The following is a 16,422-nucleotide window of genomic DNA, read 5'->3' as shown; positions in this document are numbered from 1 at the left end:
TCAGCATCTCACTTTTCTAATGAGGCTATCGGATGGATAGAATCCTTCCTGAGCGAGAGGACAGTGAGGGTGTCATGCCCGCGCCGCTGCGCACGCATTGGCAACCATCATGGACTACTTGGTACTCATTTATCCTCCTAATACTCCTTGAACAACTCCTTTTCACGGCTTGGTCTTTTATTTCCATTTTCTCAACTTTGGTTCTTTCTTATTTTATTCAATTAACTACATTTACCATAATGCACTTGGCTGCAGTCCTCAATTCCTGGCTATTCTCATTCATCGCTATTGGGACCACAATCCCCAGAAGCCCTAGCGGCCAGTGCTGCTTCCACCTGCTCAGGACCAGAGAGGGAGTAGGCAGATTGTCTTCAGGTGTGCCGCTACAGGTGCTGTCAATTAGCCTGCCTCAACACAGGGCAGGGGTGTATATAAGCAGCTGCCTGCAGGAGCACAGTGTCTTGCATCTTGAGTTCTCCCCGCTCCTGTTTGCCTTGACCCTTTACTTTGTATGCTGTTCCTGTTGCTGCATTATCCTGTTTTGTTCCAGTGCCCTTTCCGGGCTCCCTGCCTTGCAGCCGATCACGCTCCGCTGCCTTCTACCTACAGCCCTTGTCCTCTGGGCTTCCTGCCTTGCAGCCTATTACAGTCCTCTGCAGCCCTCTACAGTCAGCGGCCCTGCTCCTCTGGGCTCCTTGCCCTGCAGCCTGCCTCACTCCGGCTGCCTACAGTCCTTGTCCTCTGGGCTCCCTGCCCTGCAGCCTACCTCACTCAGGCTGCCTACAGTCCTAGTCATCTGCAGCCCGCCTTGCAGCCTGCCTCACTCCGGCTGCCTACAATCCTTGTCCTCTGGGCTCCCTGCCCTGCCTCACTCCGGCTGCCTACCGTCCTTGTCCTCTGGGCTCCCTGCCCTGCCTCCCTCCGGCTACCTACCGTCCTTGTCCTCTGGGCTCCCTGCTCTGCAGCCTGCTTCACTCCAGCTGCCTACAGTCCTAGTCCTCTGCTGCCCGCCTTGCAGCCTGCCTCACTCTGGCTGCCTACAATCCTCGTCCTCTGGGCTCCCTGCCCTGCAGCCTGCCTCACTCCGGCTGCCTACCGTCCTTGTCCTCTGGGCTCCCTGCCCTGCAGCCTGCCTCACTCCGGCTGCCTACAGCCCTTGTCCTCTGGGCTCCCTACCGTGCAGCTTGCAACCTTCTGCTGTCTCCAAGCCCTTGTTCCCTGGGCTCCTTACCTTGCATCCTGCACCTCTTCGCTGCCTACAGCCCTGCTCCTCTGGGCTCCCTACCTAGCGGCCCTATTCTTTTGGGCTCACTGTCTGTCGCCTACTACTAATCTCTCTCTGTCCTGTTCTTCTTGACTCCCTGCCTTTCAGACTACTACAGTCCTCCGCAGTCCAATAAAATTTGCCTCCACCTAGTGCCACTCTTGACTGCAGACCTGCTTCCTACTTTGCAGCCTTCTGTTTTCCTGACTGCTGCTCCTTGTTCTCTTCCTTGAGTCCTCTGTACTCCACCTTAGGTTATCTATTTCAGTCTAACTGCCTTTCCGTAATTTCCTTCTGCTAGATTGCTCATTGACTGGATATTTCTGTTCTTGTCTTCTCATGTGTCTTATGTAATCCCTTTGTACAGAGCTTACCTGTTGGTCTCCGGCAGGCAACCTCTGCCCCTTCCCTTGTCCCGTTTTCAGTGTTACAGACACCCACTGCTGTTGTTCCCAGCCATGAGCATACAGCGTGGGCCTCTGTTATAGCAAACTGTGCAGAAGGCTGGAGTTTCCTAAGGTTCGTGGAACACTCTTTCCCATTTCAGCATACACCCCAAGAGGGAATACAGTTTGTTTGTACCTTTGTATCTTTTGCCCCTTTTGGCTCACAGCTACTGTTTCCTACTCTTCTTTCTTGTTGAACTTCCTGCGGTGTGTGCTTATATGCTACCTTACCTCAGCACAGCCACCCAAACCCTATTTGGGTACCCTGTGCCACTCTTGACAGAGTGCCATTCCTGACAGATGGTGTTTTACCAATCAGCGGCAGCGAACCCGACCCCCCCCCCCCCATCCAGTGTGGTGTACCCCAGGGCTCCCGTGCCTCCCCTACCCTATACAATATATTCACCAAACCATTTTTCGGTGATATGGACCTTCTGGGTATCACCTACACTAACTATGCAGATGATACACAGATTCTCCTCCCGCTTTCAGGGGATCACAGCGCGGACCTGGCGTTGGTGAATAGGGTCTATTCCATCATCCAGGCATGGATGGCCACCCATGGTCTATGCCTGAATGATAAGACAGAGTTGATAATCCTCGATACTCACACTAACATCAATAAACTAGGCCAAGAATACTCTTAATTTACCATCGATGATAATACCATTAGAGTTACAAAGGAGGTAAAAACCCTTGGTTTCTACCTTGACTCAACTATGTCCTTTGACAAAAAAGTAAAATCCCTTGCCTCTTCCACTGCTTATACTTGTAAGCTTATCAGAGCTGGTAAGCCATTCCTCTCCAACGGCAGTTGCATGATCCTGGCGAGAGCATTAATACTCTCCAGGCTAGATTATTGGAACGCCCTCCATAGTGGCGCTAACAAAGCCATTATCCAAAGGCTACAAATCCTTCAAAATGATGCCTTAACAGCTGCACTAGGCTTAAATAAAAGAGTACATATCTCTTCGATCAGACGACATCATAAATGGCTTCCGACCCATAACAAAATACTGTTAAAAATGGTTGCCTTGACCCATAAAGCACTAAATAATGCGGCCCCTAGCTACCTAATACAGACTAACTAGAAGAACCTCCAACAGACCGACAAGAATCAACAATACCAACTGCCTTATGGTACCCAGATTTAGACTCACTAAAATTGGCGGTAACAGCTTTCCAGTGAAGGCAGCCAAAATCTGAACTCTCTGCCCCACGAGCTTAGAGTAGACCAACCATATCCACTATTCAGAAATAATTATATCAACTGGCCCAAATCTACTGACTACTAACCTTACTCTTGTAGTCTGCCCACCCGGGCTGCCGTAGTCTTCTCTCGCAGTCTAGTGAACCAGAGAACCTAATTTGCTGGAATTTGTACATTTGTTGCTATATTTTGAGATACGGCTATATTGTCTTTGTCTTTATCTTTCTTGAAACATGTTGTAACCCTTTTTTTTTGTTGTAAATATAATCTATAATGTGTCAGAATGTGAAACATCTTGTAACCTTGTAAGATTTGCACCTTCTTATTGCTGCGCCCTTTTACCTACGGGTCTGGTGCGCATTATAAATAAACAAACAAACAATCTTCTGGGAGTCAATACGGCTTTAAATGAACCTCTTTACCTTTAGGTGTTCTAATATAGTGATATGTGCCTTTTACTCTTCCTGGTTTTTCTGAGAATACATCAGGAAATGAGTGAGACTACTACATCTTTTAAATCTTCTTCTTGTTGGAAAGATAGCTCAGGAGGAATTAATTCAAAGTTATCCATCTTTTCTGGAACCAGGCAGGCTAGTACTTTGGCATGAGTGGCTGACGGGTTCTCTTTCCACTCTTTCAAGAGATTTACGTGATACAAATGGACCTTCTGTTTTCTTTACGGTTGGGCTACTTTACAAGTGCAAGTTCCCATTCGTTTGACTATCTCATAAGGTCTTTGCCACTTGGAGACAAGTTTGTTTTCTGAGGTGGGTAAGGGTACCAGTACTTTTTGTCCTATGGAGAATGATCCTAAATTTACTTTTTTGTCATAAGTGGATTTTTGTTGGCTCTGGGCCTTTTCCATATGCATACAAACTAAGTCTTGAAACAATTTAATATTTTATTGCATTCTGGTGGCGGTTTGAGAGATGGGAATGGGGGCCTCATATCACGCGCCCGCCATCCTGGTGCTTGTGGGACTCATGGAGAAGCTGTCGCCATTAAACTGTTCCTTCACGTTCCCTATGTTGCCCTCTGTGACGTTCTAGTCTCTTGCTGCCCTGGCTTCATCTCCCCTTCTTAACCACGCCTCTCCCTTTCCTTGGTGCCTTGCACCCCAGACTGTACCTTCACTTCCGGGTCCGACGCTTGTTGTGCTTTCCCTAGCTACCGGCCTTTGCTATGTCTTGTTCTCTCTCTTTTTCATCCCGTTTCACTGCTTTTTTCTCCTGCTTTGCTTATTTATTCTTGTAGCTGGTTGAGGCCCTTCCCCAGGTCCCGCGCCATTCCTCGGCCAGGTTCTGCCTTTTTTCTTCCCTGCTGTTTCTGCATTGGAAGTGTCTTCGCACTGCCCTCCTTTTGAGACCTCGTCTCGTTCCGCCCTTTTGCTTCCCATCCTCGTTGTCTGGTTTTCTCTTTCGCTTTTCTCGCGGTTTTCATTTGTTTCTTAAACTGCTTCTGTTCTCGGAGCCGCTCTGCTCTGCTCTGCTTACTCTGTCCACGGAGCTCTTCCCCGCTCTGCAGCCAGTCACTGCAGCAGACTTTGTCTTATTGCCGACTCCGGCGGTTAGCAGCTATTCCGTTGTCTTCCTTCACCTTCATACTGGTGAGAACTGCTCTTTTTGGACACATCAACCCGCCGACCATCCTGGGTCAGGGAGACCGTTCCATCGCTCGTCTTACTGGCTCGAGTCCCCCTCACGAGAACATCAATCAAGTCACAACCCTACAAGAGTTTCTTTTTAGCCAAACGCTTTTTCCTCTTTTCAGGCGTCCTCAGGAGGGGGTCCTTTGTCTGTAAGGCGACACCGTGGCTTCCACCAGAGGGAGGCTGCATCTCTTCCAGAAAACATGGAGTGATCGAAGAAAGAAGGGGAAAGAAGCATCTCTCTTCATCGGAAGATACAGGTGAGGAGGAGGGGGACATCACTGCTTCAAGTGACGAGCAGGAGCAATCTGACAGTGCTCACAGTTTGCAACTCCACCCTACAATCAACATGGCCACTGCGGAGCAAGTACAAGAGTTGATAAATGCTGTTCAGGGGTTGTCCCAGGTGGTTCAAACCGTGAAGACATAAAACGCCACTCTACGACAGATGATAGGTAATCGGGATCAACTACGTGCCGAATTGCCCCCGGTGACTCTGGCCTCCGGCAAATACGATGGGTCACCCAGAAGGTTCAAGGAATTCATGGAAGCCTGCATCATACATTTCACCTTCCGACCATAAACCTATGCCTCGGATCAAGCATGCATAGGTTTCCCGAACTCTAATTTAACTGGAAATGCGCTGGCATGGGCAACTCCATTAGTAACTAGTGCCAGTCCCGTCTTGCAAGACTATGGAGCGTTTACTACACAATTCAAACAAGCCATTGAGAGGCTGGAATCTTTGCAGGTTGCCAGCGAAGAACTACTGGATATATGACCGGGTTCTGCTGATTTTCTAACTTACATCGCACGGTTAAAGTGAGTCGCCGCCAACAATGGTTGTCCGGAAACTGCCCAATATACTATATTCCGACGTGGACTACAAGAGGACCTGAAGGATGAACTCGTCCATATTCCAAGGCATGCTTCTTTTCCTGAGTTGCTGTCTGCCACGTTACAGATTGACTTTCGTCTCGCAGAGAGGAGATCAGAAAGGAGGAAGGGCCGCAGTCCGATGTTCTTCCGGAGCCATCTGTCCCGACCTTCTCCACATCTCGCCCACCTAAAGAAGAACCAATGCAGATAGGAGCCACCCGAGCCCCATTGACTTCAGAGGAACGCAAGAGACACAAAGAGAACAGTCTGTGTATGTTTTGCGGTTCCAATCAGAACCTACTCTGCGATTGTCCTGAGGTCCCTTCTTGCCACCTGGGAAACGGGCACCCGTGTAACTAGTAGGGACGAGTGTCCGAGGGTGTTCTTTAAGTCCCTACGTCTCAATGACTGTTTCCTCCACAGTTCCCACCGAAGATAACCGGTTGATGGTGGTGGCCGTTCAGCTATTGATCAAACCGCAGAAAATGGACACTCTGGCCCTTAGTGACTGCGGTGCAGCTGGTAATTTCATGGACATCATTTGGGCCAACAAGATAGGTATCGAACGCATTGAGAAGGAAGAAGACAAGAAGGTTGAAAGGGTGGACGGCACGCTCCTAAGCTCTGGGCTTATCACCCACACCACCAATGCTATCACCATGTCTGTTCTACAACATGAAGAGACAATTCAGTTCGATCATATAAGGGCTGCACACTTTCCGCTGATCCTCAGGGTATTGTGGCTGCAAAAGCAAAATCCGGCTATCGACTGGGTCAGAGACCAAATAGCCTTTATCTCTGGATTCTATCGTAGGTCCTGTTTGTCCTGTCACAACTTTGAGACGGTAAAAGCCATAACAGACTCAACCCCCTCACTGACACAGTTGGGTGTCCACTTCATACCCACTGAAGACTTTGTGATCGTAATGGCATTGATTTGTATTGAATTGTTACTTATACTTTTATGGCACACACCTGAAATAAAGTTTAATATGATGATGATATCGGCTAAAAACATACTCGCAGGCAGAACCAGTGTTCTTCAGAACTGCACACACACACAGTGTATCTTGCATTTTTTCTCTGTCATTAACCAAACCCAATTCACCTCTTTTTTTAGATCCCATTTATTCAATTTTAGAGATTTGTATGGTGCACTTATTGAATAAAAGCCCCAAGGCACCTTGCATATGACCAAGCATAACTGATGGAATGAGTCTTAAAAGGCATGCAAGAAGATCTAGATTTTAAAAATCTCTCCTTTTTCTTCTTCAGCCTCTTCTCAAGTTTCCTTTTGATGGTGCAGTATGAAGAGTACTACCCTGATGGGTGTGCGTTCCTTCATCAGGCTGGTGTCTCTGATGAGGCGACAAGTGCTTGTATTGCAGACCGGTGAGTGTCAGGCAACAGTAACTGTGCGAATACCTGTACCTCTTACCATTGACTGTGAAGGCCTGAATTGTGATCTGGGCTCTTCATTCTGCTTGAAGTGACTGCATACTTTGTTCTTGCCTAACCAATTCCATAAGGTGGTATACACCAATCAATTTTCAATGAAAGGCATATAATGATTCAAACCTTCGCAAAACCTCTATATCATGGGTGCACAACATACGGCCCGCGGGCCAGTTGCGGCCCGCCATGCTCTTTTGTCCGGCCCGCGAGGCACAAATATATAGAGTCTATATTTTGCGTGGCCTCTATTTACAAGTGAATGTGGAAGCAAATATTGTAAGCAAGAGTGATCAACATTTCCACGTTTTTAAGTTAGCAGTTAGGCTGTAAACTCATGTAAAGCCATATGACACACATAGTACAGTTTTGTCATGCATACTGTACAGCCCAGGAACTCAAAGTATAAAGGCTTGCTGTATCCTCAACGCAGAGATGGGGGGAGTAGTAGAGTGGGATACCTTTCATCGAGTGTTTCAAGTGGCAGGTGGCCAAGCCCCTTTACCACGCACATGAACCTCTATACATTTGATTGAACCCATATAAATGTAATGACCCCCATAAAATGTTATATACATTTTATATAAACTTGATAAGAACCTCACTGTAGTGTATATAACATTTTATATTGATGTACCTGAAGCCCTATACATTCAATTGGACCGCAATAAATTTGATAACACCCCAACAATGTGATACACATTTTATATGAATTTTATATAAATATAACAATTTCAATGAATTTCATGTAGAACTATAACTTTGAGAGCACCCCTATAGTTTGAATGGGTCTCTGTGCTAAATAGGCATATGTTTATGGGCGGCTTTAAGGCTATGACACTATTATTATCACAAGACTGATATATAGCAGTTACTGTAGACCTTCAAAATATGTGCGCTCTTCAGATTATTCGGGGCTACCAAGCATGGTGTCAGGGAAACTGTCATTATGAACAGTTACAGTTACGAGAGGGAGAAAACAGCCCCTGGGAGCACCAGCGATCACAATGATAGTTATTTACCTTATTGCCTTAAGAGAAGATTCAACAGTCTTGATGCAATGGATGACTCGAACGCTTTGATTGCGGACTGTGAAGATCGGGAGTTCAGTGAGAACATGCCTACACTTTGTGTGGGCAGTCAGCGGCCTCTCATCGCCACTGTCATGGGTCGGTCTGTTGGAGACGTCATTCAAAATGCTCAGGCCAGTGCAACCGAAGGTGTAGCTTATTACCAAATGGCTAATGATGTGATACTGTGGTTCTCGAGCAGCCCATGGGCGTAGAGCCCGTATTATCATGTTTAGATCTGCAACTGCTGAAATGGAGTCGGAAGACAATGGAAACAAGTCTATGATCATGCAGGATGATGGAGTTGCAGTGGGGGAGAGTGACCCAGACCCCCTCAACATTTGGAGAATGCAGAAGGACATCGATCATCAATATCGGACGTCATGCCAGCCAGAGGGTGTATTTCTAAAGCAAATGTTTTTACCTGTTTAGGGGAGTGGCGCCTAATCTGGCATTAATACCATGTGTTTCTGTTTTTGTCTACAGTCTATAGCTGACAAAATGGACGGCAATGAGAGAGCCAAGCTGTAGCAGACGCTGTCAATATTTACTGTTTACTGCTCAAATCAAATTGAAAACCTGGGAAATCTTAACAATACACTGTGTAAGATATTATTATAATTATATTATAAGCAATGTATCTCGATAATGGAGACGCATAGTGTTAAAGACGATACCTCACAACTGTTGTGGCCTTGGCTGATACCCTAGCCATTGAAGGCCTCACAGCCATAGTGGTGAAAACATGTTTAAAACAATACTTCGTCAATTTTATGCCAGTCGCACCATTTGTCAATCTGCAGCAAGAGGCTCATGAATGTTTGCAAATATTTTATACAGATAAATCTGTTAGCAAAATATGCTACATGTTGAGCCCTAAACGTCTTGTAAAAATGATGCGTCTATTACAGCCATCAACCCAGCTAAGTGTTGGGAAAGGGGCGGAACAATGCACGTCTAAAATGTGGGCTATACAAGTGTCATATAAGCCCCTTTTGAAAATGAAGCAGTTTAGATGGGGATGTCTGCTGTGTATTAGAAGTATAATTGAGTAAACTGTTCGCAAGCGGGTGGATAAAGTATATTTAAGCCACTACAACGGAGAAATGTACATGTTGAGAAGCTTTCAGTTTAACGTGAAACCTGCAACTGGATGTGTACAGCAATTAATGTTGGCTTTACAAAGAGTATCTAGGCAGTATATCTCCAAGGATGTTGTGTTATCCTCAAACACCACTACAGGCATACAAACGTTATTGTATCAATGTTCCATGTATCGCAGTCATACGTTTCAACAGATGTCACCCTACAATGGACATCTACTGGCGAAATCGCTACAGAGGGGGTTTTGATGATGTAATGCTGCCTGTGCAACTTTCATTGAAGCTAGCAGTGTACGACATGCAACATAATTTCCTAGCCATTAAAGGATATTGACTGCTTGAAAGGGAGCTTTATGAATTTCTATCAGCCACTGCTATACTCTGTATGCCTGCCTATCGCAGCAGTCAATGGCAGAATGTGTGTGAAGTAATTGAGCATACTGAAGCATTTGAAGCCTGATCGAAAACTGTACAGCAGCAAACAACCATAGATATTAAATGTGAAAACAAATCTGATGATGTAAATCTGAATAAAAATATGATGTTGTAAATCTGAATAAAAAACAGTTGTTTGTAAAATGTAGTTGTCTTTATGTCCAACAGCTATGGGGTGAACATGTTCAGCATAAAGCTGTCCAAAATATATTATGATGAAGGGGGTGTCAGTAGTTATGGAGGTGTTGCAGGATTGTATTGTAAACTGAGAACTGATGGCGAGAATGTGTCAATGAGCGCTGTCAAGACGTGGCTATTGATCAGGAGTCTGTAAGAAACTCATGATGACAACAGTAAAGACCGACACAAGTGATCACAGTTCAAGGATGTTTATTAAACTGTAAATGCAGGGTGGAAAAAACGCCTAACCTAAATCTAAGATGGGAGCAAGCTTTGAACATCAAATAAAAAATGAGGCAGTCCTTGTGGCATCTTGTCAAAGTAAACGGCCTATACTAAAAAAACTATTGCCAATTCCTTACAACTAATTACAGAAAGAGTGTGGAATAGGGTTTTCAATAAAGAAAGAAGTTTTCACAAATAATAAGTCAGGATGTGCTTGCCAGGGAACTCCCTTTCCCACATTCTAATATCAATCGAAACGGATCTATGTGATCACTGCGCCACCTGTAACTGTGATGGCTGAAAATGCTGACGCCAGTTACGGCACGGCGCAGTGATCATATCGATCACTGTGCCTGCTTCCCCTGGCCTACATTACCCCTCCCAACCCCCCCACTCCACTCACCTTTAGGGTGGCACACTTCTGCGTGGGTTGGAGCTGAGGCCGCAGGGTGCTTTTATTTTTTAAATGTTTTTCATGTGTCCCCCGCTTTCCGAAATGGTAAGCAGGAGACGCCCCCGCAACCCCCCATCCACGTTACTCCACCCAAGTAGAGCGGGGGACACCCCCACATCCCCTGCTCTGCTTGGGCGCAGTAAATGTCGCCCTCATTTTGTGTGCCTCCAAAGTCGCAGTGACTGCGGGGGGCGCACAAATGAGAGCGACATTTTGGTATAATACCATCGAAACTGGCAATCTGATCTAATCGATATGAGCCAGTTCCAGGTAGACAACAATGGCTTTAGCTATATTCTATATCCTATCAAAATATGCCTATGTTGAGGCATTAAAAGATAAGCCGGGACCCAGTTTAGCAGCAGCTTTGAAACGCATATTTAACAGTCGGCGAATACCCTCTAAACTACAGACAGACTATGGTAAGGAGTTTCTAAATAAACTGCTCCAGATCCTTCTAAAACAAAATGGGGTGTGCCATTTATTAACACATTTCGAAGTTAAACCCTCCATCGAAGAAAGTTTTATACAAACATTTAAAACACATATCTGGCATTTCTTCACACCTAAAAATGCCCGTAGATATGTGGTTGTTACCCACATTTATAAATGTGTACAATACACATAGATCTATTAAAACTACCCCTGTAGCTGTAACACCCCAGAATTCCATGGACGTCTGGAGATACCTTTATGCTAAAAGACTTTTTGAAAAGGAGGCAAGAACTCCTCTTAAAAAGGGAGATAATGGGCCTCATTACGACTTTGGAGGTAGCCATGGTGCTATTAGCACCATGGCTACCTCCAAAATCGTGTCTGGGATCGATCTGTTGGAGTGGGGACTTAGCGGGACATTCCACCCTTGACGGACCAGTTAAGTCCCCATTCCAAAAGCCATTCCCATTTGAGCCCCCATAGGGCTCAAATGGGAATGGGGAAGCCGCTATTTACGGGCCTGCTAATAGCAGGCCCGTAATTAGCGGCCTGGTCCCCCTAACGGGATCCGTAAGGGACGTGTGGTCCGACCACACATCCCTTGCGGTTCCCGCTAAGGGACCTCGGAATTGGGCGGTAAGGGATTACCAGCACCGGTCTCCTTACCGGTGCCCGGTATCCCTTACCGCCCACATCGGAATGAGGCCCAATGTGTGGATCTTGAAACTCAAGGCCAACTTTACAAAGGGGTCTGAGTAGAACTACAGCAATGAGATCTGTATCCTAGATGGAGTGGCTCTCTGTGAAGGTCTTTATGTATGCAGACTAATTGATTACTTAGGGGACCTGTTCAAAGTGATTTTTGTATAGGGAGGAGATCCAGAAAGACAGTGAAGGCCAACACAGGGTTTATAGAATAGAAAAAGCCATAACTAGTAAGGAACAAGGATCTAGGAAACAATATCTAGTGAAATGGCGGGGGTGGCCTGTGAAATTCCACAGATGGGTTGATGGCAGCTCTCTTGAGGCCAATGGTGCAGGGGTGTTGCTAGGTCTGGAAAGGATCCGGGGCTATGCTAATGTCGGCACTGTCAGGACTGGGGGCTAGCTAAGCTTTTTGGTTGTAACCCCTGAGCTTCTATCCGGGGCTACAACCAAAAGACCCGGGGCTATAGCCCCTCAGCCACCCCCTAGCAACGCCTCTGCACTGGTGTATAGCGGGAAAGTCATGGAGCCTATACCTTTTTACATTATGCTCCCCAGCAACGCCTCCGCAGATAAATTTACCGAGAACAAAATATCCAACTTCAATGTGAAGTTAGCCAAACCTGTACATTTGGAAGGACAGTGGACTGTGCCGCTCACAGAAGTTGAATACGTCTGTTTGTGGGATATTTTAGGCAGCGGGAACGCCACGTTTATCATAAAACACACAAACAAGCCTGGCAAGGCTTTCACTGACACTGTTTGCCAAGGGGTACTACCCAAATATACAGGATATGATATGATAGGTTATTTATAACACGCTTAATACCCAGAGGTTTCTAAGCGCGGACCCGTGGATCAAACCTATGGTGCTCAGTGTCGCTTGTTGCCCCCGAGATATCCTCCCGAGGATTTTTGTCAGATTCATCAACAAAAACATATCAACCATACCAGAGTATGGGAACACAGTGTAACATCTAGACCCGAACCAGAGGAATGTTTTTCCTAAGGGCCGGACACGTCTGTCAGGTTTTCAGCAGTGGGGAGACTGTGTAACTAACATACTGGGAACCGTGCAACATGTTGGAAGGAGAGAACCACAGGACAATAGCTGAGCTGATATTAAAGGCCGGGGGGGTTTACAGTTTACTGATGTACCGCAATATAGTGGCGTATCAAAGAGTGGGGGATAGCTATGCACCATTACATAGAACCGTGGAGGTGAAAGGTAACAACAATGATATTGTGTTAATTCAATACAGTAAACCCGATTATGTACTGTAAGGAACTCATGGTGGCAACAGTAAACACAGACACAACTGATCACAAATCAAGGGTGTCTATTAAACTGAAAATGAAGGTTGGAAAAATGCCTAATCTAAACCTAAATCTAAAATGGGAGCAAGCTTCGACCATCAAACGAAAAATAAGGCAGTCCTTGTGGCGCTGTGTCAAAATAAAAGGGCCTATACTAAAGAAAAACCTATTGCCAATTCCTTAAAACTAATTACAGAAAGAGTGTGGGATAGGGTTTCAATAAAGGAAGACCTGTTCCAAATAATAAGTCAAGATGTGCATGCCAGAGGTCTACCTTCCCCATGTTTTCAGCACGGGACAAGGTTGGACCTTGTAGCACAGCACACACTCAAGCTTTCTCAGCACGAGCCGACAGTTCCATTCCAGCTATCAGGTTCTTCAATGGTTAAGTCTCTTTACAATAAAAAGTCTCTTGCCTTTAAGGGCCTGATGTATTCAACAACAAACAAACAAAAAGTTCCTTTCTCAATGGACATTTGATGAGGGCTTTTCACCCCTGGATCTCCCTCGACCGGGCTCGGACCCACTTGACAAGGGGGACAATTCACTTCCCCTGGTCTTCCAATAGTTCTTACTTTCACAGGTCTTAAGGTCTTTTTAAACAGTTCTTCAGGCTTTGTCCTTGATTATCAGCTTCCCCTTTTACAGACAGTTCACTGTGGACATCCCATGGTCGAATTCACTTCGATCAACACACTATTTTGGTTGTCGGCTTCCCTCTGCCGGGTTCACTTTAGCACCTTCTACAGACAGTTCACGGTACTTTGGGGCTTTAGACTTCACCCCTTTTTGTTAGCATCCCTCCACCGAGTACACTCTTGGCAAGCTTTATGAAACAGTTCACTGTGGTACTTCAGACTTCGCCCCTTCCCGTTAGGATCTCTCTGCCCGGGTCACTCTTGCTAACTTTTTTTTGTTGTTGTAGAAAAAATGGGTTTATTTTATTATTTTAAACCAATGTAAGGTGACATGACAAACATTTCAACAAGTGCCAATGATTCTATATAAATGTCTCCCGGTTTCGTCTCTCCCTGGCCCTAAAGCGGGCTGCTGCCTCTTGTGTTCATACTTCCAGATCCATCCCAGGCCCCTCCTCCCCATGGGAAACCTCCGCGCCGAGGACTCTCTGGGCTTCTCAGGGTTTATATGTCAGTGCAAGGAAGGCTTTGTCGATTTCCAGAAATGGAGCCCAGATGTCTAAGAAATGGTGAAGGAGTCCTGCTCTTGCTGCTGTCACTTTCTCTGCGATTAGAATATCACACATCTTTCCCCACCACAGGATCATGAGGGGGCCCTCAGTTGCTTTCCAGGTGCGTGCTACCACGATTCTCCCTGCTAGGAGGCATTGGGTTATCAACTTGGCTTTCCTACCTGATCGGGGGTACACCCCAGGGATTGGGGATCCCAGGAGAACAGGCTCGGGCTCTAGAGGGAGCACCACGTGGGTAATGTTCTCAATGGTGGTTAGGCACTGTGCCCAAAATTGCTTTACCCTAGGGCAGAGCCACCATACGTGGTAAAAAGAGCCCGGCTGACCGCAGAGTCTCCCGCAAGCGGGGTCTAGCGCCTGGTTCATATGATGGAGCATCACGGGAGGGTAGTACCAACGCAGTAGAATTCTGTATGCACATTCTATATTCTTGATGCAGGGGGATGAAGTGTGTATTCTCGTCTATATGTCCACCCATTCTTGATTTTCTATATGCCAGCCCAGTTCTGCCTCCCATTGTGCCAAGTGTGTATGGTGCCTTCTCAGAGAGGAAGTCAACCTGTAGGCATCTGTATAGAGTGGAGGTTCTCCCCCGCGCCGGAGGCTCTAACAAGCTAAGTTCGAGAGCCGTTGGGGTGCGTAACGCGGCTTGTCGAGTTTGGGGATGAGAGCACGAGTGACGGAGCTGGATGTAGGGAAATGTCAGTCTCCTTGAGGTGAAAGGCCTCCTTGCATTGTTCAAATGTGCGGGGCAAGCGCCCCACGAATAGCTGACCCAGAGTTGTCAGGCCTCCTGTGATCCAGTTTTTGAAGTTTCGGGGTTGAGTCCCCGGGGAGAATGCCGGGTTTAAAAGCCCGGGCGGATGGACCCAGCCCCCATGGCATCCCCTTACACTTCAAGGCCCAGTTCTGTAGGGTGTGGGTTGTGGAGGATAGTAGCTTCACCCATCGCCGACGATTTAGGGGCTCAATGTGTGGCAAGAACCGTAACGGGAGGGGAAGCCGTGATTGTTCAATTTCTGCCCATCTTGGAGGGTCGGAGGTCATCATCCAGGCATAAGATTGGGCTAATTGAGCTGCCACTTGGTAGTTTTGCAGGTCGGGGACCCCGAGCCCGCCCAATTTGGCATTGCCCATCATTGTCTTCTGCGAGATCCTTGCTTTTTTACCCCTCCAAATAAACTGGAGCATGTTCCTTTGCAATTTGCGTATGGCCAGGAGAGGAATCGCGACGGGTAGCGAAGAGCATGCATATAGAGAAGCCTGGGGAGGAGATTCATTTTACAGGCTGTGGTGGCCCCATCAGTGAGATTTCCTGTGCTGACCAGTGGTCCAGGTCCCCTTCGAGCTCCTTAAAGAGGGGGTGGGGGGAGTTTACTCAGTAAGTATCTTTTGGGCTTGCGGGGATCTGTACGCCTAGGTAAGGGATCAACCTTTTTTCCCATTGGATGGGGCTGAGAGTGCTGAGGGAGTCTATTTCTTCTGTCGACAGGCCTATCCCCAAGGCTATGGATTTACTAAGATTGATGGCGAAGCTGGTAACCCTCCAAAAGTCGTCAATTTCTGAAAGATCTTGCCTCATCGTGGTGCCTGCCTCTGAGATGGTTAAGAGCACATCGTCTGCGTAGAGGCCTATTGTGTGTTGAGACGTGCCCACTTGTAAACCCATTAATATTGGCGTTCAGTCTGATTCTTTGGGTGAACGGTTCCATGACCAAGGCAAATAATAGAGGGGGCAGTGGGCATCCTTGTCTCGTCTCACAGGTTACAGCGATTGGGTTGGAGAGCACGCTGTTGACCCTGAGAAGGGTTTTTGGAGATCTGTAGTTAGCCAGGACCATTTCCTGGAAGGCTGGTCCAAAGCGGAACGCCTCCAAGGTGAGCTGCATCAATATCCAGTCGACTTTATCAAATGCCTTGGTGGCGTCCAGGGCTAGGAGTGCCATTTTCTGTGAATCCTGGGCCGCAATGTCGATTAAGTTCAGGGTTCTAAGAATGTTGTCTCCCGTGGATCAGTTTAGGATGAAGCCAGTTTGGTCGGGATTGATTATGTTGGGCAGAATATGTGACAGGTGTTTTACAATGATTTTAGAGCAAATACTAGCGTCTGTTTAACATAGCGATCAGTCTATAGGAGGCTGTATCTTTGAGATCCTTGCCTGGCTTGGGGAGGAGAATGGTAATCGATTCCTGCAAGGAGGGGGACACCGCGCCAGAGTCCCTAAAGGCGTTGAAGATTTGGAGCAAGGGAGGGGTCAGCTGGGGGCGGAACATCTTGTAGAACCTGGTGGAGAAACCATCGGGCCCCAGAGCACAGGGTGTGAGTGCCTTGATTGCCGCCTCAATCTCCTCCCTTGTGATTGGTGATTCCTGTCCCGAGTCGGTTAGT

General features: G+C 46.8%; 1 protein-coding gene across 5 annotated transcripts in view; it reads left to right on the top strand.

Annotated features, from left to right (window-relative positions):
• The window catches only part of SIRT3 (sirtuin 3), a 355,906-nt gene that overhangs the window by 49,158 nt on the left and 290,326 nt on the right, over positions 1–16,422 (top strand). For all 5 annotated transcript variants that reach the window (XM_069623912.1, XM_069623913.1, XM_069623914.1 and 2 more), the window contains one exon: positions 6,723–6,839. In XM_069623912.1, coding sequence (XP_069480013.1) covers positions 6,755–6,839 — 85 coding nt within the window. In that variant the 5' untranslated portion in view covers positions 6,723–6,754. Of the gene's footprint in view, positions 1–6,722; positions 6,840–16,422 lie in introns of those variants that run through there.

Source organism: Ambystoma mexicanum, chromosome 11 (genome assembly GCF_040938575.1).
Source record: "Ambystoma mexicanum isolate Mex_15411 chromosome 11, UKY_AmexF1_1, whole genome shotgun sequence".
NCBI lineage: Eukaryota > Metazoa > Chordata > Amphibia > Caudata > Ambystomatidae > Ambystoma > Ambystoma mexicanum.
This window is presented reverse-complemented; position numbering and strand designations above follow the sequence as displayed.